General features: G+C 39.3%; 1 protein-coding gene across 1 annotated transcript; it reads left to right on the top strand.

The window, feature by feature from the left end:
* The first annotated feature begins 1,974 nt into the window (after window positions 1-1,974).
* LOC107583877 (nuclear pore complex protein Nup93-like) lies at window positions 1,975-22,897 on the top strand. Its single transcript, XM_016270230.1, has 22 exons — window positions 1,975-2,065; window positions 2,317-2,447; window positions 6,663-6,726; window positions 11,449-11,511; window positions 13,627-13,755; window positions 15,529-15,603; window positions 16,306-16,398; window positions 16,519-16,658; window positions 17,722-17,854; window positions 18,104-18,261; window positions 18,477-18,642; window positions 18,746-18,839; window positions 19,792-19,983; window positions 20,061-20,187; window positions 20,708-20,780; window positions 20,874-20,918; window positions 21,175-21,291; window positions 21,373-21,491; window positions 21,912-22,029; window positions 22,112-22,195; window positions 22,433-22,561; window positions 22,723-22,897. The coding sequence occupies exons 1-22, from the start codon at window positions 2,057-2,059 to the stop codon at window positions 22,831-22,833; spliced, it is 2,370 nt and encodes a 789-aa protein (XP_016125716.1). The 5' UTR covers window positions 1,975-2,056; the 3' UTR covers window positions 22,834-22,897.
* The last annotated feature ends 408 nt before the right edge of the window (window positions 22,898-23,305 follow it).

Raw genomic sequence — 23,305 nt, 5'->3', positions numbered from 1 at the left:
AACTGTTCTGGAACAGTGTTGTAAATACAACTTAACCACTGATTATTAGTCGTGTCCTCTTTTGGAAGGCCAAACAAAGTAGTTTCGCTTTCACAACAAAACACACAGCGTCTCCATGACATGGCGGCGACGGCAACAATACTACAGCGAGAATCAAAGTTACGCCTTCTTTCTTTGCGTGAACATTTGGGCGGTGTTATGCAAATCTTCCCACACAGTGACGTAGACATGTGGGGGCGTGTTTAAACAAGGCGTCTTATCGCATACCTCTTTGGGTTTGAGACTTTAGTCTTTGCAACTTTAGGGATCTTATCTATTCACAAACAGTTTGTTGCACTCCAAAGAGAAAGGAAAACTTGAAATTGCATCATATGACCTCTTTAAACCGCATAAACATTTCATTACACCAAATACACAAAAGAATGTTCTTTTTTAGCAACATCACCCCTTTAATTGTCGATTTGTATATTTTTATTCCTTATTTACGTTCTATTTTTCTATTTTTTATTATCTGTGTTTTTGTTCTGTCACTGTCATTCTGTTACACTGTGGAGCTTCTGTCATGAAAACAAATTCCTTGTATGTGTAAACATACCTGGCAATAAAAACTCATTCTGATTCTGATTCTGATTCTGATTAATAGACTAAATCAAAATCAATGAATTTCAACGACTTTTGCACTTTTGTTTTGTGAGTTTGTGACAAGTAGTTAAGAATAAAAAAAAACTAAATGTATGGAGCTTGCACTAGAAAGAAAAATGTCTATACTTTAGACCAGAAGGGGGTCTAAATGTCTGTATTTTGGTACATTTCGTTTGTTAGTTAAATGAAGCAGATGCCAACATGGATCCGACAGGCTGCATGATATATCCTCATGGAGTAAGTAATGATAGGAAATATGAATTTAATATCAGTATAATTTAGTATTATTAGTAGTACAATTTATTAGTATAAATAAATTATACTAATTCAATTAATATAATTTAGTATTATTATTTATAATAATTATAATACTTATATTATACTTCATATATCACCAGTGTTGGGCTAGTTACTCAAAGAATGTAATGCCAGAGTAATGTAAAGCCACAACTTATACAATAGTGTTCAGATCATCTTTTTTCCTGACAAAATCGACATAATGCAATATTTCTATCTGCTGAATGTAAGCGTTTCCATATTCCAAGCTTGCCTGCTGCACTGGGGACATCACATGCATGTACGAGTCGTGAAAATTATGAAAATAAATCTAGGAATTATTTGATTGTTGGATTTTAAATCAGCGGGGTTGAGGCATCAAAAGAAACGAGGTAACTAAGCTGTTTTATGGATGGTAACTGTAATATTATTACTGAAATCTTATTAGTAAATAGTTACACTACTAGTTACTGCAAAAAGTAATATTATTACAGTAACACTGTATATCACTTAATTATTTATCATATGCACATTATATATCAAGTATATTGGACATCGCGGTATCTTCACCGTCAGGGTTCAGTCAAATGGTTTTCCAAGTCTTATCTTACTGAAATTCAGTCACTGATATAATTTTTTGTAAACAGAAACATTCTGAATAAAGTTCTATCGAGTCGCGCGTGCTTCTGGGAAAAAACAGTTTGAACCAATCAGCGCGCGTTCTCAATGGAACCCGGGAGATCACGAGGGGGATGTGTTTAGCATAGCGGCTGAAGTGGAAATCATCCTATTATAGCCGCTATAAGGATTCACATTCAGCGAGGTGGGTTGTTACATATTTGTTAACTAATTACCTAGTTAACAGCTAGTTAACTGAAGTCTCATTTGACAGGTGTCTGTTTGGGACGCGTTTGCCAGCAGCACCTCATGTCAAGTTAGCTTGCTAGCAAGTGACAGTCATTTCTATTGACTACTGTTGTTTCACATGCTAACATTCATTCGATGTTATACTGATATTGTGTGCTTTTATGTCCCATTTCATAGAAGATAGTATGCTAAATAAATGAGTACGTAATGATACAGCTTATTTGACGTTATTAATTGTAGTTAATCATGTCACTGGCATCCCAAAGTTAACATGATAATGGTATGTAATTTCTGTGAAAATCCCACAGTTACTACTGTACAATCATAATAAACTGACATTGAATGGCCTTCAAATTGTAGGTTTGGCAATATAATAAGCTTTTAGAGTTTCTTTCAGTGTTATTGTAATGACAAGAGCTGTAGTAAGTGATAATTTGCTAACAGTTAGTTACTGTGTTAACTTGCATACTGAAGACAAATGATATGCATGTCACCATGTAATATAGACATACTCTTTCGTGATGCTGTCAGGTGGCACGGGTACTGGACATGGATACTGAGGGCTTTGGGGAACTCCTGCAGCAGGCAGAACAGCTTGCTGCAGAGACTGAGGCCGTGTCTGAGTTGCCCCATGTTGAGCGAAACCTACAGGAGATCCAACAGTTAGCACATTTACTTGAATATTGCATTGTGATGGAGTTTCTTAGATAGAAAAGCAAGTTACATCTTTTTTTATTTTGAGAGTTGCTGTCTATCATTGTCCTCCTTTTTTACATTTTAAACATGTATACTGATAGTAAAATGGAGCTTTATTCCACCATTTTAATACAAATGTGCTGGTCTAATACATCAAATTTTTGTAATTTGAAATATATTTAAATAAGTTTCCGTGATATGTTTTCAGTATCTTGATTAGTAGAAAATTAAAAAACAGCATTTATTTGAAATAGAATTTCTTGTAACATTATAAATGTGTTACTGTCAATTTTAATTAATGCATCCTTGCACAATTTAAAGTATTAATTTCTTTAAAGAGAATAAGTAAATAAATACTGAACCCCAAACCTTTAGCTTTTATTATTGCTTTTCCCTGTTAGTGATGTACTCAGCAATGTCGTCTTAATAGTTTGATGAGGCATCCTGCATGACTGCCTCAGTTGAGGCCAAATAAACATTTAAACAATCTCCACACTCAGCCCATTTATAATTAGCACTATGCTGTTTTCTTGAACTTGAGCTTGAGAGACAGGGTTGGTATAATGGCTCTCAGTCCATGTGTATGCGTTTATCTTTATGGCAACAAGTTTTTCTGCTGTTCATGTTTTTGTGTATTATCATTGCTTCTTAGTGCTGCTTCACTTGTGTGTATCACACACCTATGTATTACCTGTTGTTTATTTTGATTTGGGCATTTGTGAAGGCAGGTTACGTGCACAGCTTTTAGAAATTCTACAGTGCATGCTGTGAATTGGATTATAATATGTCAGTTTGCTAAGGTGTGACTTTGCTGTGGCAATGGGTTATTATTGAATTCAGTTCTAAGTGCATCTGTAAGAATAAAGCAGGCCTAATGGCCAAGAGACGTGACGTGGGAAAATGTGAGTGCGGCAAATCAATTCAACTTGTTTCAACAATCAAACATTGAAATTACACAGCCAAGAGCATTACATCTTAAGAGTTAAGTGTTTTCACTGACAGCTACTATTGTACATTTTAAAAAACTAAATATGAAAATGAAAAATCCCATTTGAACAGTGATGTTTTCCTGACTTCCTGAAACATAACAGTGATTACTACTCCCCCCTGTGGACGCTGCTGATACCAGAGGATTTGTAGATTCAGATATATAAATTCATGCATTGCAACTGTTCTGGTACACAAACCAGCAAAAGACGAATATGTGGGTTCAGAGAGGGACAGAAGGGTGGTGTTTATAGTGACTGCATTATGATATCACAGGTTTAGTGAATTATAGTGAGCTCACTAGAGCCAGGAATCAGCAGTGAAGTCAACAATGAGCTGCTAAACCACATGAAATTAAACCTGGAGTCGTCTTGAGGCTTTTCGTCCATGTCTGCACCTCATGACATAGTGAGATGATTGTACTATGCTTAAATTAGCTCCTGAGAGATTTTACTGCCTAAGTGGCAAATATGTAAATACTTTTCCTGTGTGTAACGTTATACATTTTAATGCTGTGAAGTAGTGACCTAAATGTATTTACACAAAATCACAGGAAGTAATATATCACTTACTTGAATGTTGAAGTGGATTTGACATAAACAAAAGCCTGTTGGCTTAACTGCTTTTGTCACTCCATTTATTGTGCTGCAAATCATTTTTAGAATTTGAGCCATTTGTTATGTGCAGTAGAGTTTTGATACAAAGTTTAATCCATATTGAGGAAGATATCAGTTTTGCTTTATTAATTCGACAAAAGATGAATGACAAATTTTGGCAAAAAAAAAAAAACAGCGGTCAAAATATTCATCATGAATCTGTCTTAAAAAAATAAATGACTCTGGACAGAGGCAGATTTTTGCAGCAGTGCTCTGTAAAACTTGTCTTATCTGTAAAATATCATCCTTATTTCTCAGAGTGCTTCAGTTTGAAAGGAAGCTACTTGATGAGTCTGTTTTTTAGCCACAGTATCGATTGTCTGAAGTTTTAAACTGAGTGATTGTAATAAATGCAGTTTTAAAGTCCCCATGAGATCAAAATGGAAGTTTTTTGTTTTTAGAATGAATATATTAGCCTTCAGTTTATCTATAAGTTAGTGTGCTCCAAAGCAATGACAAAATTTGTGTTTAGAAGATATAAGCATTCCAAACGTCTCTTAAGCCTTCTACACACTGCACGATTTTAGCAATCCTATAAAATCATTGCAAATCACATTGTGCGACATGGATCTGATAAACTTGGGTACGACATATGCAGACTGTACGATGATGACACCTGGTGACTCGTAGGCTTCGACGCATGTTACTATAGAAGAAAAATGTAATCAGCATGCGCTAGTGGTAAACAAAAAGAGCATAATGAATCACATTTTGGCAGTTGTAGTTTTTATGTGTGCTGAAAAAAATTGGAAGCGGCAAAAGAGGAAGGGATAAGAGCTTGAGGTAAGCAGTTTTATGTTTTAGCGCCATGTCGCGTTGATTTCATGTCGCATTTTTATCGGCTGTACTGTAAACATGGGTCGTAGCAGCAAACACACTGCGATTGTAATGTAGGGAGGTGTGACAACGCAGTAGTGGATCCAAGTGCAGACTTTATTCCAAGAGTGGTGAAAACAAGCAGGGTCAAACAACAAAAGAATATTCCAATAAACAGGCGAAGGTCAGGGCAGGCAGCAAACAATCAGAAACCAGGAAACAGTCCAGGGATCAAACAACAAGGCAAGGCAACAAGGAAACTGGGAAACACGGGAACTAGGTAACGCTACAAGCTAACACTACTGAGCACTGAATGTGTGAAAAAACAGGCTTTAAATAGGGTAAGACTGACAGAGGTAACAAGACACAAGTGAATGCAAGACGTGATGAGTCTGGCAAAGGATTATGAGAAATATAGTCTGTGAGAGTGGCAAGAGTCAGGGGTGGAGTGCCCTCTGGTAGAGTTCATGGGCACTCCAGCTGGAGATCATGCTGAATTTCTGACACTGTCAGAAAATGATCGTAGGCTATCTTTGATCGAAAGACTGTGACAACGGCCGTCTTTGAACCTCTCTCACTGTATGATATAGGACCACAATTTAGAAGCCACGAAAACAGAAATCGCCACGATTGTTTCACTATGCCAGTCTTTCGTCGGCTGAAATTGGTCACTTGTTCACAGAGTTAGTATTTTGTGTATGGTGAATGGCACGTAGTGCACTATATAGGGGATAGGGAACGATTCAGACAGTGTAAATATGCTTTCCATTGAGGCAAAATAAGTGTGGTTTCGCACTGTATCAAGCGAACCGCCGCAGCGTGCACACAGTCTGTGGTCCAGAGACATGATAGCACAGAGCGGATCATATGCGTGAATCGGCGCAGACCACAAAACGTATTAGACCGATATGAATTCAACACAGCATGCTATATTTTATAGCGATATGGATGAGATTAGGAGGAGAAAAGGTTAGACAAACAGCACTAACGTGTAGAAGAGATAACACCGGTGCAATATAGCAACAGCAATGTTTAGTAACATTGAATTCATATTGAATCTAAAGGGGTAATCTGTTAGACTGCGGCTGTCATAAACTGTCAAATGTGGCTTTACCAAGCTGTGATATAAACAAAACGCTATTGGCTATTTAAAAAAGGGGGCAGGGCTGCTCAATATGTCCTGCCCTGTCTTCCTGTTTCAGTTGAAATTACGTCAGCTTATAGAATAACGCTGCACGTTTCAAGGCACTTCAGTGGATCTTTAACAATATCAATAATGATGCTAAATGATGTCCGGTATAATATGAGTTAAAAGGAGCACTTTTGTGGTTTTATGTTGATATATAGATATTATGAGTCTTACTGAAGGGCCAGTTTATGTCTTACTGAAGGGCTGTGTACATAAGATTGGGAAACATTGATCTAAATTATTGATTATCCAAATGCTGTAAGAGACGAGGCCATTTCTGCAGCCTGTATGAGAAGAACAATACGATCATCATTTTTTTTAAAGATTTATTTTGGCTTCATTTGTATAATACAGAACAGACAGCAAGCAATGTGGGAGAGCGGGGAACAGGATCAAAAAAGACCACAAGTCGGGATTCAAACTAGGAATTGTGTCGAAGCGCTGCCCGCCATCTCTGAATGATAAGCTTTGTGACAATTAAGCTTTGTCACACATCAGTTGTTGTTTTTTACACAGTTTTTTTTTTCTCTCAGAATCGAAAGAGAGAAGTTTGACATTTCTGGACAATCACTCAGCCACACCCATCAAAATGTACAGGTGACATTTAACATAAGTGACCCTGGACCACAAAACCAGTCATAAGGGTCAATTTTTCGAAATTGAGATTTATATATCATCTGAAAGCTGAATGAATACGCTTTCCATTGATGTATGGTTTGTTAGGATAGGACAATATTTGGCAGAGATACAACTATTTGAAAATCTGTAATCTGAGGGAGCAAAAAAAGTTCTTAGCAATGCATATTACTAATCAAAAATTAAGTTTTAATATATTTACAGTAGGAAATTTACAAAATATATTTATGGAACATGATCTTTACTTAATATCCTAATGATTTTTGGCATGAAAGAAAAATCTATTATTTTGACCCATACAGTGTTTTTTTGGCTATTGCTACAAATATACCCCAGCGACTTAAGACTGGTTTTGTGGTCCAGGGTCACATAATGTGTCTTGTTGGTAGCAACTGGATGATGTCCTCAATTACTTCTGACCATAAAAGATAGAGGTATTTTCATTTGTTTGAATGTTATCAATGAAGATAGAAAATTGTCTTTTGACTCCTCAAGTCGTGTAATGATCCACTTGGTTTTCGCTTCTTGAAGGTTCGAAGTCGTCTACCCCCACCCATCTTTTCCTCTGCTTATCTCTTCTCCTTCTATTTCTCACTGACTCTATCCCTCCTCCACCTCTCCATCGTCTTTTTTGTCAGACATATTTTTGTGGTGGGCCTGCCAGAGTGCGGCTCAGCTCTTACTGGAAGTGCACTTACTGCCTGGCACTTTCCTCACCTTCCTCCCTGCCTGAATGTGTGTGTGGCTGAAAATCTCTTTAGCATTTTCAGAACAACTCTGATTGACTCTTAAGGGCTATGAGATTTAATATCTCCCTTTTGTTGAACTTGTGTAACTGCTCTTCCATTTATCATCTTCATTCTCGTGATGTATCTCCGCCGTTGCAGTCTCCAATTGAAAAGACGTTCAGAATCGCATTAAACCCTCTACTGAATAAAACAAAGATGCTGCAGGTGCCGTGCCCAGAATTGAACCATTACATTTGTGCCGAGACATCCAGATGTGCATGGACTCTGCGAGGTGGTGGCAGAGTGTATAAATTGTATATTGTGTGTGCTCCATAAGGCTCCCGAGCTGCCTGCCTGCCTGAAGACAAAGGAAATGCATGCTGCTGATGAGGCGTAGTCTCTTGCCTTTCTCTCGCCTTCTGCGTTTGCGTGTGTGGGAAAACGTGCAGCCTTCTACAACCTACATGTTTCCTTTATAAAATCTACATAAAATAATTTTTAATTTTAACATCACAACAGTAAGGTGAACAAAAGCAGGGATGTTTTAGGTGCTTATATTCTGTAGATGAAAAAGCAAACACTTTAAATGATGGACTGGAAGGAGATGCACTACCCGAGCAAAATGACGCAGAATCGGATGATGTATCTCATCTTTTTCTTTAACTCTCACTTCCGCTTACTTCTGTCTTTCCCGCACCATGCCTTCGCACTAGAGTGTATTATCTAAGCGCACACAACAGTAGGTGCAGGATACGTGTAAATAGCTCTACGTGAGGAGTCTGATCTCTGGTCAGTGCACTCTGCTCATTAATTAAACATGACTCTTAAGAGGATCATTAGCCCAGTTTCTGGACAGGATGTCGAAAGCCATCAGGAGAGTATGTGTGTGGTGGTGGTGGGGGTCCATTACCATAATTGCATTGCGCTAGCACAAGAGGAAAAAGGAAGGATGCAGAGATGTTTAAAAAAAGGAAGAAATGAGTGAGAGTGAAAGAGGAGGCTGGCAGGGATGCTGGAGGAGAGATGAGGAGGAGGGGTGGACGACTGATGGTGAACAAGCACATGGATCAGGTTGAATAATGACTTCTCCTCAGATTCCCCCCCGTGTCTCTGGGCCAACTTGGTACGCTCCGCCTCCGACAATAAAGCAGCCCACAGTAACCCTGCTCGTGGCTCATATCTAGGTTCAGACCACTGGGCCGCCTTGAGGTAAAGAAGAGTGCATGTGGCAGAGACAGTGTGGGCCTCTGGTGAAGGAAATCAGAAACGCCCTAAAAATGCACTGGCTCGCTTCTGCAAGACAAGGAAGACGGAGATGGCATGGGCAGTGGATGGACACTCTGCTCCCAGACACTTTCACCTCTCAGCAGCACTTTCCCAGCAGGTTAAACCAGAGCATAAGTGAGTATCGCCTACATGCACATGCATTGGACAGGCTCGCTATAGTATGTATGCCTCAGGTCAGTCAGTTTAGCCCAAAAGATGAGACTGTCACCTTCTCCAAAGGGATGATGAAGATGGCGAGGAGGAGGATGAAGGCTTGTCTGTCACACAGGAAGTGGTGGGGTTAGGGTGGGGTTCCTTCACTCCTTCTCATTGTTCAGAAGTATAGGAAAGGAAAAAGATGGATGTATAGATCTAGAGGGGGGGTGTTTGAGTTTAAATGAAATGCTGTGGGTTCGGTTAGCGCATGTATGCATGTCTTTTGTACAGCTTGCATTCAATACAGCGTGCATTCGATGCCAATCCATGTCATATTTCCTGCTATATGTTGCTAAAAATGCATTATACCTGATTTCAAAATGTATGTAAATCAACAAGAAGGTGTGTGCATCATGAACATGTATGAATTCTATATTGTTGCATACATTACAATGTCTTTACTGAACATGTATGTGCTTCCTATAGTAATGACGTCTTTTGCTCATCGTGATGCACCGTTTTTATCCAAATCAAACTCGCTCAATATTTGCTGCACCTTAAATCTTCCAGAAATACACGGTGCTTAATTGTATGGGATACTGAAACCTCCCCTTTCAACCTATGTTATCTGCACTTTATCTAGCTGCTTTATTGGCAGCCTTTAGTCACACATTTATTTTGCTGTGGTCAGATGATTCAAAAGATTCATCAGAAAAGATATACACGTAGTTTGGTATGAATTGCACATCTGATCTCTTCTGAGAAGTTTTTTTCTATTCGATGTGACAAATAATGTTAAAAAATGCCAAATGTGATGACACACTTCACAGTATGTAGTAAGCATGTTCTTTGTTAAGGCATGACCCAAATGCATCCATGTAAAATGTGTTCCTTTTGTCAGCTAGTTTATCTTGGGTACTTGATGCAGAGCGTGGATGCCTGAAGGGGACGCTGTTCTGTAGCTAGCAGTTGGAGGAAGGGTGACTGAGCAAGAAATAGTGCTGCTAAGTATAAAATGTTGGCTGCTCCCACACCTTAAACTCCCCCCATCCACCCACTTTCCATTTCCGTATCCATCAGCTCGGCTCTTTCATTCAGATGCGTCATTTAGACGTCTCGTTGCCCAAATCAGAATAAATCAATCCTCATTTACAGCTGTCAGTCAGAGTGTGAATGGGGTGATGGGGGTCGTGTAATCTCTGAGGGGGAAGGAAAGGAGCAAGGAGTCATTGGGGGGAAGGGAGGGCAGGCTTCAACTTGATCCTGAAGACTTGGATAAAAAAAAGGGTGTAAATGATGATCTGGATCTAAATTTTAAAAATAAAACAATTTTATTATGAAATTCAAGGAAACATCTCAAATCTATGTTCATTCTTTGACGATAACGTGGTGTGTTTTTCACGACATGACCTTATTCAGTAAAAATCAAACCTGGAAAATGTGCCTGATGCTTTTTTGACTCCATCTTTGTAATAATAAAAGCCAGTGGTTGCAGGTTCCAGTTCAGAAGTCGCATTTCTCTCCATCCTACAAATATTGGCTTTTGAGCGTTATGATGATCCTCCAAACCCATCAGAACCAGCTTCCCCTTCCATCAGTACCACTCCCTATCCCAACCCCCACTAAATGTGTGTGTGTTGCACGTCATTCCAGTGACTTCTCTGTGCTCAGGATCAGCTGCTGGATCTTTCTGTTCTGTGTTTAATCAAAACAAATGCGGGTGTGTGTGAGTGTTCGTTACCCAGCTGTACATCAAGTATGATCACTCCTAGTTAAATTCAATTCAATTAGTTGCAAAGCAACTTTTCAGCAAATTTAAGTTTCTACAATATTTAGTGGTAGCTTATCAGTGGTGACTGTCAGTTCTCCTAGTGCATTCATATAGGTTATTCGAGCTGCACACTCGGCATCCAGTCAGATAATGTAGCTTGTGTATCCGTGGAGGTTACTGATGTGTGCATTTTCCATCTGTGATCGAAAAAAAGATGACGTTTTAGTTGTTTATGGTCCATAATTAGATATAAGCAGCTGCTGGCTTTATGATTTCCAGTGGGTAACATTCTAGTCAGGGTTTAGTCTGGTTTTAACGGTCAGTGTCCTAGAGAGTAGTCCGAGAGCGGTAGATGGGTGGAAACCAAGCAGTTTGAAACACATTTTCCATACCTGTCCATGGACTTCTGTGTGAAGAAATGTGGTTCACAAAGTGTTTGCATGAATGTGGTGTTTCTTAAATGCGCAGTATATTTAGTACACTCGAGAACGTAGTGAACCAAAGCTTTGCTGATCCAGCTCTGACCAGTCGAGAGCGGCCATTTTGGGCGAGTGTTCTTGCACAGAGTCGATTCTAAGCATATTTTTAGCAGCGATTTCAATAATGATGTCAATTCTCCATCTCTGGCCTGTGGCGTTTGCGCCTTGGAGGAAGTATAGAGGCAAGGAGAGAGAAAGGAAGAGAGGGCATGTGCTCTGCATGCAGAAAAGAGGAAAGTAGGTTGCAGTACGTTTAACCTCCATGCCGTGTCTCTTGTTCCAGGGCTTTCTGAAGAACGAGAGAGACAATGCACTGCTGTCAGCCATCGAGGAATCACGCCGCAGGGTGAGCATCATCTTTTACCTCTCTATATCCTTTTACATCCATTTATTTAGACATTCATTAACCATGTCTTTTTGTCCAGTTTAGAGAAAATGAACAGGATTTTTAACAACATAAACTTCAGTGCAACTACATCCCATATTGGCCAGACATTTCAAATTTGCACAATTCATCTGAAAGCTCCTTTAAAACAGTCTCCTACTGAGAGTTGCCAAAGGTTGTAGCTCTTTTGGTTTTAGGTCAAATCCCATTTTCCCCTTGTTGCCTCTTCAGCCTCTGTCAGTGAGGTAAAGACAGGCTCTTTCACCGGTTATTATCCATTTCTCAGCAGCGAGCTGCTCTCTGCTAGGTTAATAATCTCCCATCTATCTATCCTCTCAGTCTAGTCATCAAACCTCTTAGGAGGAGGAATGTCAGCAAAGAGTTGGACAGAGGATAATTTGCTCACGAAAGAAGAGGTGTTACACTCACGACACAGATGGCCTGTGTGACAACATGTCTCTGGTGAAAGCTTTGGGTTATCCATTTCTCAGCAGCGAGCTGCTCTCTGCTAGGTTAATAATCTCCCATCTATCTATCCTCTCAGTCTAGTCATCAAACCTCTTAGGAGGAGGAATGTCAGCAAAGAGTTGGACAGAGGATAATTTGCTCACGAAAGAAGAGGTGTTACACTCACGACACAGATGGCCTGTGTGACAACATGTCTGAAAGCTTTGGGTCCTCAAGCACTACAGGAACATTTAGATTCCTCACTAGCAGGGTCAAAAACAACTTTTTGCAATACACTTTGTTTTTAAAATGATCTCTCTCTCTCTCTCTCTCTCTCTCTCTCTCTCTCTCTCTCTCTATATATATATATATATATATATATATATATATATATATGGGAATATTTCTTACAGGCCACTAAACTATGTTTTGCATGATTTATATATTTAGAATTTTATAACTTCAGTGAAATTATTTAGTTTCATATTTAGTCATATTTCTGATACAGCCAGTCACCATCTATAATGGTACCTGTCAGAAAAACAGATTATTTCCTGTTTTTGTGTTTTAATATGAGGAATATTCCATATATGTGACATTTTATTCTTTAGGATATATCTGTCACGCATAGAGAGCTGGGCAAAATCTAGGCTTAGCAACCTGAAGTTTTCTTTAGCAGACCATTTATACGGTTTTGGTTGGAATCTTGCATGTCACTTACATCAGCATGTGTCAAACAATCATTCTTAAAATTTGGCATAAACCATTTGAAACTGCAGTTCTTAATAAAGTTACCGTCCAACTGGCGAGTAATTCCTTCACTCTGCTCTCCAAAGCCAATTTTTTACTTGCATTTGTTTTTTTTGTTTTTTTTATTATGAGTGTTAATTTTAAACCCAAGTGAGAGTGAAGTAAATTGCTGGATGATTAATGGCTTTTTTGACCTAGCTAAATCATCTGGAGTACAGTTAGTTCCTGAAGTGCTTATAAAGCCATACACTATTGCTTTCCCCCAACACAAAAAATCCCTAAGTTTTTTCCTCTTGAAATTTTACCCGATTCACATTAACTTCAGCACGTCATACTGATAATATCTCACTCCCTCCATCATTACACTTGATTCCAAAATCTCTTCCTCCAGAGTTCAGAAGCCTTTTTAATTAGAATGCTCGCAATTATCACATGTCGATCCGCCGGGGCCGAGTAAAATAGACGAAAGGTCTTCGGATTCAATCAGGGTACGAGCTAAATCGGTAGTAGGCGTGAAGACAGACCCAGATAGCGGCACAGTTCCATTAGCGAGGCCTCCACGCATCCAGGCTTTAGCAGGCCAGACCCAGTTTGAGTCTCCCCAGGCCCAGCTCTCGTTCCTTGTCCCTTGGAGGTGGGATTGGGGGAGGGGTGAAGATAGTGATGGCCGTTAGCTTATTGTGCACAGCATGTTTCCCAGATCCAGGCTGCTCCCTTCTTACTCCGCTTGCTATTTTTAATGCGTCACGTGTTGAGTAACCTATATATTTGCTGAAGGCTTTGTAGTTTCAACTCGTTTTACTCTCATTGACCACATGCTTTTTTATGTGTGATTTGTACCTTGTCCCCGCTATTTCACTTGTTCTGTCTTTCTTGCAGACATTTCTTCTAGCGGAGGAGTACCACAGAGACTCTATGTTGGTGCAGTGGGAGCAGGTGAAGCAGAGAGTGTTGCACACCCTGCTGGGAGCTGGAGAGGATGCACTGGACTTCAGCCAGGAAGTGGAGGTCTGAGGAACAACATGCCACATGAAACACAATGCACACGCATGATAGATATGATATAACTCCCTTGTATGATATGTAATAGCTCACACTCACCTCACTTCACGCGTGGCGTATCCGTGAAATACACATGTTCTCATTTAGCATCTAAGGAGCTTTTTCAGATCTGTTGGTATGATACACCCAGCCTGTGGCTACATTTGGCCTGAATCTGAGTGTCAGTGAAATCTTATATCACTTCACTCCATTAGGTGATGGAGATTTACCGCTGATTACAGAATGGCTTTACTGACAAGATGCGCATTAAATATCGCATGCGATTTATCGTGCAGCCCTAATATTTTTATACTTTTGTACTTTATACATGTATATATATATATAGAGAGAGAGAGTTAGCTTTTTAAAAATTTATATAATATATTTTTAGCTTTAAATCTCTTATGTTATATTCATATGCTCACAGCATACTAAAGTAAAAAAAAAATCCATTAGGTGATGGAGATTTACCGCTGATTACAGAATGGCTTTACTGACAAGATGCGCATTAAATATCGCATGCGATTTATCGTGCAGCCCTAATATTTTTATACTTTTGTACTTTATACATGTATATATATATATAGAGAGAGAGAGAGTTAGCTTTTTAAAAATTTATATAATATATTTTTAGCTTTAAATCTCTTATGTTATATTCATATGCTCACAGCATACTAAAGTAAAAAAATTAAAAAAATTTTTTAAAAAGTCAGTCATGTGACAGTAAGATGGGATGACATTGGCTGCTTTTAGAGGGTATTATTCATAAAATAGATGCTCTTTTGGCAGCATTGCTCACTTCTCTGCTGTCACAAAATGGAGAGGTGAGTAAGAGGGAAGGATGTAGAAAACATCAAACATTGACGATGACAAGCACTCCTCTTCTAAATAATATATACCAAAAACCCCCGCATGTTTCACTTTTATGTCCTTAAGAGGAACAATAGTCTGTCTACGGCAAACAAAGACCGTCTTTTTGAGATGGTGAAACCTTAGAATATGCTTTTGTCTTTCCTTTTCTTTTTCTATAAAGGATTCAGGAAGAATGTTGTGTTTGTGTGAATTTGGACACAAACGCATGTATGTTTGTTCTCTAGGAGATTTTTGACTGCTGTCCTGCTACTTTAATTATTAAACAGCAGTTAAATTTTCCATGTGTGACCTGCTGTTCACTTCCTATGCCAGGAGCTCACTCTTCCTTGTACCACCAGCCTGGGTCGCCCCCTCCCCGCTACATAGTCACACAAACTACAACGCCTCAGTGGCTTTCTTGCCAGGCTGTTCATGGAATTTGCTACTGTGGATTGTGTTTGCGTGTGTGTGTGAGAGAGAGAGAAAGTGTTGAAAATCATTTCAATTAAAGCACCATATGCTTTATCTGTGTCAAATCTTTCTCAGTACATGTGACATTTTTCTTTGGAAGAGATAAATTCATGTCCACGTATGCAATTTAAGGTTTTTCTGTGTATGTCTCTCTCTCTCTCTCTCTCTGTGTATTTACAGTACTGAGCTGTGTGCTCTCAAGCGTGAGTTATGTTCTTCACAATAGCTTCACGCTACATTGATCGCTGCATTTAGATTAAAACAACTCTCCGAGATAAACGCAGCTTGTGCACTTGTCAAACCCACACTTTTACAGGCGCACAAATGCACACCTACACATGTATAGAATATTAATTAGGTCTTGTTGTGTAGACATCCTTGTTTGTGCCTTAACGACGGTTGCTATGTGCCCCACAGCCCAGTTTCGTGAGCGAGGTCGGAGTTCCAGGACGCAGTGCACTGGACAGTGTGGAAGCTGCCTACAGCCGACAGGTTTGTAGAAAGCCATACGTATATACAACATAAGCACACATATAATGAAAAATAAAAATAAAACAAATTAAAAATATCTATAAATAATAATAAATAACTTAATCAACATAACTATAATCTTTAAAAGAAAGTACTTTTGAAACATCACACAGAGGAGGAATTGGACAACATCAATCTGGTCACTAATAAATCAGCAATCTTAGTTATAAGACATGTTTAAAAAAGACTGGCTCATAGTTACTCAGAATACCTTTTTTGTTTAGTTAAGCTTAGCTTTTCTTTCAGTCAGTTAACTAGACACCAGAATAAATGTGTTGTGTTTTGCAAGCCTAGCTCGATTGATTGAAAAAATTGATTGACTGGAAAGCAGCATGATGGGTAAGCTCCCAATCTATCCATAAAAGGGAGGGCTGTCTCTCACTCTCTCCTCCTTTGTTCTCTTTTTTTGTCAGATCTCTCTTTTATTGCCTTTGTACTTTTTTTTCTAATCATGTGTCGCTACATCGCCTGCGGAGTCATCTTCCTGATCTTTGTGCTCTTTTTCGAAGACCTTCTAAACATTTTCATCCTGTTTGTTTTGTTTTTCATCATCCTACACTTCACTTCCAGATCGTAGCGGATACACCTATGGAGAACTCCGCCTTAGACAGCAATCAGTCTTTGACCTTCATTCTCCATTTGCATTTTTCCTCTTTCGTTTAGATCTATATCTTCAATGAGAAGATAGTAAATGGGCATCTTCAGCCCAACCTGGGAGATCTCTGTGCCTCAGTAGCCGAAAGCCTGGATGATAAGGTATGTCGCATTCGGCCTGGTTTCAGTGTGTGTTCCTTACTGTGCTTTTTGTCTCAGAAATATAGGGGAGTTATTGCTTTAATAGCGATTCTGTAAAGTTGTTTGTGCATGTGCTTGCAGAATGTGTCAGACATGTGGCTCATGGTGAAGCAGATGACAGACGTTCTGTTGGTGCCGGCAAAGGACACGCTGAAGAGTCGAGTGTCTGTGGACATGCAGATGGCCTTCGTCAGACAAGCCCTGCAATTCCTGGAGAACAGGTGAGAGAAAGAAAGTCTTTGATTAGAGAGATAATATTGACACAAACTAATTTTAAGTAGGGATGTAGCAATGTTGAAATTACCAGTATAGACGAAAATAGTTTTTATGCTATTGTCAGTTTTGTGATTGTCAGTGTTTTTCAACAGATTACAGAGTTTTCAGTTATTTAATTAATATTCTAATAATTATTGATTTTAAATAAATTGACATTTAAATGAAAAATAATGATTTAAAAAAAGATTTAAATAAAAACGATAACGCTTTTAATTTACTGTGTTTAGAGACTTTCAGTTTATTGTGGAAATTGGTTGTACAATTCAGAATATGCTTTTGCAAAGCAGTATTATCAGCACCCATTACTCCAGTCTTCAGTGTCACATGATTTAAAAAAAAATTTATTCTAATATGCTGATTTGCTGCTTTATAAACATTTCTTATTATCAATTTTAGCATTATTATTAATGTTGAAAACAGTTGTGCTGCTTAATATATTTGTGGGAACCATTATATATTTTTTCTTTGATAGGATTCTTTGATGAATAGAAAGTTCAAAAGAACAGCTTCTATGCATTCTATTATTCTATGCATCCTTGCTGAATAAAAGTCTTACTGACCCCACATTTTTGAATGGTAGTGTATGTTCAGGGTTCCCATGGTCATGGAAAACCTGGAAATATCATGGAAATTAATACAATTAATTTCAGGGAAATTTGTGCTTATCAATTCTATGCTCTCCTCTAACATTTTTAATGGGTTAGATTTTGCTGTTATGTTGATTAAAACTTGGTTACGGGACAGTGAGTTCAGGTTTGTGAACTAATCATTTTTTAGTCAATTTATTTGAATGAGTCGGTCAAACAGCTTCACAAATCAGTCAGAATTGACTCATTAGTGAGTCACTCTGAATCAAAACTATCATTATTTAAAAAAACTAAAACTTATTTAGTTGTCTATAACAGGGTTATAGGATAAACATTTAAATTCACTGGGCAGAAAGTTAGTAAACCCAGTATGCACTTTTATCCACTAGAAAAATGGACTGCTTGTGTCTCTCTTCTGCAGCTATAAAAATTACACTATGGTCACTGTATTTGGGAATCTGCACCAGGCTCAGCTGGGTGGAGTACCTGGCACTTATCAGCTCGTATGCAGCTTACTGAACATCAAGCTGCCGACTCCGCTGCCAGGCATGCAGGTACTGCAGTAGAACGTGTCCACACCACACAGCACAGGCAGCACTACATCATACAGACTAGATGCCTTCACTGCAGATACTCTCGAATGAACTGCACAGAGTGTGGCTTGCCATAGTTTAGATAACAGCAGTGGATTCTCCCTGCATGGGCCAATAAGCTGCTTATTCCAGACTTGAAAGTAAAAAGGGGGTAAGTGGACGCAGTGTGACCCAATGATAAACCCTGCTGTGTGTGTATGTGTGTAACAGGACGGCGAGGTGGAGGGACATCCAGTGTGGGCTCTGATCTATTTCTGCCTGCGTTGCGGAGACCTGTCTGCCGCCATGCAGGTGGTGAACAGGGCACAGCATCAGCTGGGCGACTTTAAGATCTGGTTTCAGGAGTACATGAACAGCCCCGACCGACGGTGAGACACCGACATAGACACACCCCAAAAACTAGATCACATCCTAAGAGGACTATTTCTCCTCTGTTTTTGGTAGCTACTTCTCTCTCTTGTGCGTTTGACCCAGCTTGCTCCCTTTTCGTCTCTCATGCACAAGTTTATCTTAAAACTGAATAATTCAGTACATTTCTTTAAGGATTCAATATATATTTATTCAACTGCACCATTTTTCTCAGTTTGTCTCCAGCTACAGAGAATAAACTGCGACTTCATTACCGACGTGTGCTGAGGAACAGTGCCGACCCCTACAAGCGTGCAGTCTACTGCCTTATCGGCAAATGCGACATCGGCGACAATCATGGAGAGGTGGCCGATAAGACAGAAGACTATCTGTGGCTCAAGGTCAGATATAGTGACAGATACAGACTTTATTGTATATCAGAGTTTATGTTATAGTTCATATTTTTTACTAATGTTTTGAGCAATGTTCTGTGTCCACTACCAGCTGAATCAAGTGTGTTTTGATGAGGACGGGAGCAGTTCCCCTCAGGACAGAATGACTCTAGCCCAACTTCAAAAACAGCTGCTGGAGGACTATGGTGAGGCTCAGAGTCACCATACATACATAAATATATATATATATATGTTTTCTTTTAAGTGTATAAAATATACTCAGTCAAAACTGATTTATAACAAAAAAGATTGTAAGATGTTCTGTGACAGACAGATTTCAGCTGGATTTGATCAGATTCAGAGAAAACAAAAAATTGTGTGCCACAAGGGAATCCTAACAACTTCTATTAAACTGGATTAAGTTGACTATACTTGTAAATAATATTATAGTTACAAAATCCAGGCAATATATCTTAAAAACTCAGGTCAAATTATTCCATACAGCCAATAAATCATCCCACTTATCTTTAGATTCACTCCAGTCCTAAAGGAAGATATTTAAATGGGCATTTGAAAGACTAGGAAGTTAGTCAGCATGCAAAACCCCCCTATTTAGTCTCTGCCAGTGTGCCTAGCCCAGATAAAAGTGTATGTCATTGTGCTGCTTTCTCGTGGCTTAAACTTCTCCTCGCCCAGTTTTAAAAAGGCATCCGCTTAGTTTCTTCCACCTGCCTGATGAGTCAGTCTTATCTCGCTGGCGCTCCTGCAGTACACCATATTAAAGACTCCCTCTATTGCTGATAAGACTCCTTCACTCCCAGCTGTGCTGCCATTACGCTCTATGCAAAGTCGCAGCAGGTCTTTTCAATGCCGTTTTAAGACGTCAGTTTTAACGGCAATTTAAATGAGAGGGGATTATTTCAACTCATGCAAATGGAAATGAAACAGCCTATTTAAGCACTTCACAGCTGAGGAAGATTTATGTGGAACATATTACTCGCTTAAAGAAGCATTCAAATTCCTTAAGTTACAAATCCTTACTGGCTGCATTTGCATGTGCACATTCCCAATATGTCGTTTATATTGTTCTGTAAGTGGTTTTGGATTATCCCAATTGCTCATAAAGGTGTTTGACATTATTTGAATTGTTTTCTGCAGGTGAGTCCCATTTCTCGGCCAGCCACCAGCCATTCCTGTACTTCCAGGTGCTTTTCCTGACTGCACAGTTTGAGGCGGCCATAGCATTCCTTTTCCGAGTGGAGCGTCTGCGCAGCCATGCTGTTCATGTAGCTCTGGTGCTGTATGAACTCAAACTGCTGCTCAAATCATCAGGGCAGAGTGCACAACTCTGTAAGTGCTGATCAATGTGTGATAATTAAAAATTGTATCCGGTTTCTGTTCTAAATAGGTTTCTGGTCTCTTCTCAGTGAGTCAAGAGGCTGGAGATCCTCCAATGGTGCGACGGCTCAACTTCATCAGGCTGCTTATGCTCTACACCCGCAAGTTTGAGTCTACAGACCCACGAGAGGCCCTGCAGTACTTCTACTTCCTCCGGTAATGGTTGACCTAACCCCAGCTGATGCTATTGGGTCATTTAGTGTAACATGCTGAAAGAACTGATCTCAAATCAGTCACGTTGAACAGCTCTTGAGCAAATCTGTACTTCAACACACAACACCTGTTCAAAAATCAGCTTGTTTCCTGTTTGATCAGTGGCTGAACTGTGGGTCATGTCTTTTTCTCTGAAAATACTGAGAGAAATCCCTCTCTGAGAAGAGATTAAAGTGTCATGAATAACTCAGAACCTTCCACGAATGATCCATGAATAATTAAACCTGTTCCATTCACACTGAATTCTATGCTAACTCGACCCATTGTTTTAAGAGACCTCACAGGCACCATTACAAAAAGGAAGCGATTGATCTTCTAAAGGCCTTTTATCTTGGGGTTTGCATGAGTATCACAAAGCAAACACGTTCCTTTGCATGTCCAAGTGCTTTCGTGCTACAAATGGCATAATCGCTGTACTTTACTGAGTGAAAACTCACAATCACTGTTCTCTGGTTGGCCACAGGAATGAGAAGGACAGTCAAGGAGAAAACATGTTCATGCGCTGTGTCAGCGAGCTAGTCATCGAGAGTCGGGAGGTAAGAAACTAGCTCATTGGAGGAAGCGTTTCTGCACACTAATTGCTATTATCATTACATAATTTCTGTTAATACTTAACTCTCTTCCTGTAGTTCGATATGCTTCTTGGAAGACTTGAGAAAGATGGAAGCAGAAAGGTATGTTGGAGGCTTTTGTTGTAATATCGCCTGACACCTGAGAAAACGAATGTGCCACTGTTCTTTCTCGCTAACTCATTGTGCACACGCTCGTTCGTTATTTTGTTTGTTCAGCCTTGCAGGGTTGTGTAGAATGTGCTATTGTCTCAAAGGCCTTTAAATCACAGTCTGGCCTTTCATGCTCAAAGCAATTTGACAACATTGTGCATTCAGAGTCTTCCTCAGCTCTAAGCAGTGTTTGTTTGAATCCCTTCAGCCCGGCGTGATTGACAAGTTTGCCGGAGACACGCGGGCCATCATTACCAAGGTGGCATCGGAGGCCGAGAACAAGGGGCTGTTTGAGGAGGCCGTCAAACTGTACGAGTTAGCCAGGGTAAGATCAGTTGTAATGTGCTGTTGGTTTCATTAATCTCGAGATGATTGTGCCTAAAGCATCTTTTCTTTCTTGCATCAGAATGCTGACAAGGTTCTGGAGCTGATGAACAAATTGTTGAGTCCAGTTATCGCTCAAGTCAGCGAGCCCCAGTCCAACAAAGAGCGACTCAAAAACATGGCAGTGGCTATTGCTGAACGGTGAGCATTTTGTACACAGATCTCTTTAAATTATGAAAGCCCTTTTCTGCCTAAAGTATGAAAAAAAAAATGTATCTAGCAATTGCAACTTTACTTCTCATAATTGATCATAATCCCGATGTCTATTACTACTTTGCCTCTCAATTACTACGTTGTCTCCTAATTGCAACTTTATACAGTATCTCAAAATTGTGACTAGATCTCTCAATTGTGACTTTATATTTTGCAGTTGCAACGTTGTTTCTTGTAGTAGTGATTTATATCTTCCAAATGTAACTTTATTTCCTTTTTTAAATGTTATCTGACAATAACTTTAATTTTGAGACAGAAACGTAATGAACCTCCATCATGGGTATTTTTGGTCTTGTAGATTGTGGTTTCATTGAACACCAAATGGTTTCTTGTATTTCTTGAGCACAGGTATCGTACTAATGGTATAGCTGGGGAGAAGACTGTGGACAGCACCTTCTACCTGCTTCTGGACCTCATGACGTTCTTTGATGAGTACCACACTGGCCACATAGACCGAGCCTACGATGTAAGTCACCTATAAGACCCCTGCTGACCTTGGGCACATGCTGCCAGGCATTAATCTTAATTTTTGTGCCATTCTGTGTCAGGTGATTGAGAGGCTAAAGCTGGTTCCCTTAAGTCAGGAGAGTGTTGAAGAACGGGTTGCAGCCTTCAGAAACTTCAGCGACGAGGTAAGAGATCTGAAAGCATTAGCATAAATTATCTACTTGCTGTTATTTCAAATCCTGAGCTGTTGTCGTTTCAGGTGACCCCAAATGTTAATACCTCTTTTCAAATCTTTGCTTTTTGGTTGAGTTGACTAAAATGTAGCCTGTATAATTTTAAACATTTAATTTTTTTTTTAATGACCAGAATAGAGACCTTTGTTCTCATGACATTCTCTCCATTGTGTCCTAATCTTTCCACAGATAAGACATAATTTGTCAGAGGTTCTGCTGGCCACAATGAATATCCTGTTCACACAATACAAGCGTCTAAAGGGGGCTGCAGCAGGTACGCCAGGAAGACCTCAGCGTACCCTAGAGGACAGAGACATGGTAAGACACATTTTCTAAGATAAAATGATTGGTTAATCAACTATAAAGCTAATAGTCCATTATTCACTGGACACACACTATGATGATACATGTTAATCCTGATTAGCTCTTCTCAAGTGTGTGTGACCACCTGCGGTTGCATTTGTCTACTTTCTCTGCAGCTGCTGCGCAGTCAAGCCCGGGCTCTGATCACGTTTGCGGGAATGATTCCATACCGGATGGCTGGAGATACCAATGCCAGACTGGTTCAGATGGAGGTCCTAATGAACTGAAACTCTCCACTTCACCCTTCTCCAGCAGCGGTCTTTCATTGTCCTCATTCCATCATTACTTTTGTCAACTTATACTTGTTTGTTTTTTCCATTGTTTGAAATAAAAAAAAAAGAAATTCAGTTTTGTTTCATTTTAATTTCTTTTATCATAAACCTCTTTTTTTCAGTTCTTTAATTTGATGTGACATTTTGTCCTGCATTTTCCGTTTTAGTTGATTAAATCTCAGTTGCATATCAATTTCATTTTAAAAGTTATAGTCTCCTTTAAAAGGCTATATGAAATTAATCAAATACACTATTACAGTTTATCCCTCATGAAATCCAAGATCAATCCAATACGAAATCCAGTGCAAACAATCATTGTGCACATCTCATGACAATTATATTCTTTATTATATTAAGAGAGATTAGTCACTTTGGTGAATTTGGTGGCAACCAACAATCTGTACTATATATACAGGGTTCTCACAGA

This window comes from Sinocyclocheilus grahami, unplaced genomic scaffold, assembly GCF_001515645.1.
Source record: "Sinocyclocheilus grahami isolate Dianchi unplaced genomic scaffold, SAMN03320097.WGS_v1.1 scaffold55.1, whole genome shotgun sequence".
In the NCBI taxonomy this organism is placed as follows: domain Eukaryota; kingdom Metazoa; phylum Chordata; class Actinopteri; order Cypriniformes; family Cyprinidae; genus Sinocyclocheilus; species Sinocyclocheilus grahami.
This window is presented reverse-complemented; position numbering and strand designations above follow the sequence as displayed.

Coding starts and splice junctions, on each gene's coding strand:
- LOC107583877 (XM_016270230.1), top strand. Junction 21,292..21,372: donor AACTGTACGAGTTAGCCAGG/GTAAGATCAGTT, acceptor TTCTTGCATCAG/AATGCTGACAAGGTTCTGGA. Junction 22,562..22,722: donor CCCTAGAGGACAGAGACATG/GTAAGACACATT, acceptor CTTTCTCTGCAG/CTGCTGCGCAGTCAAGCCCG.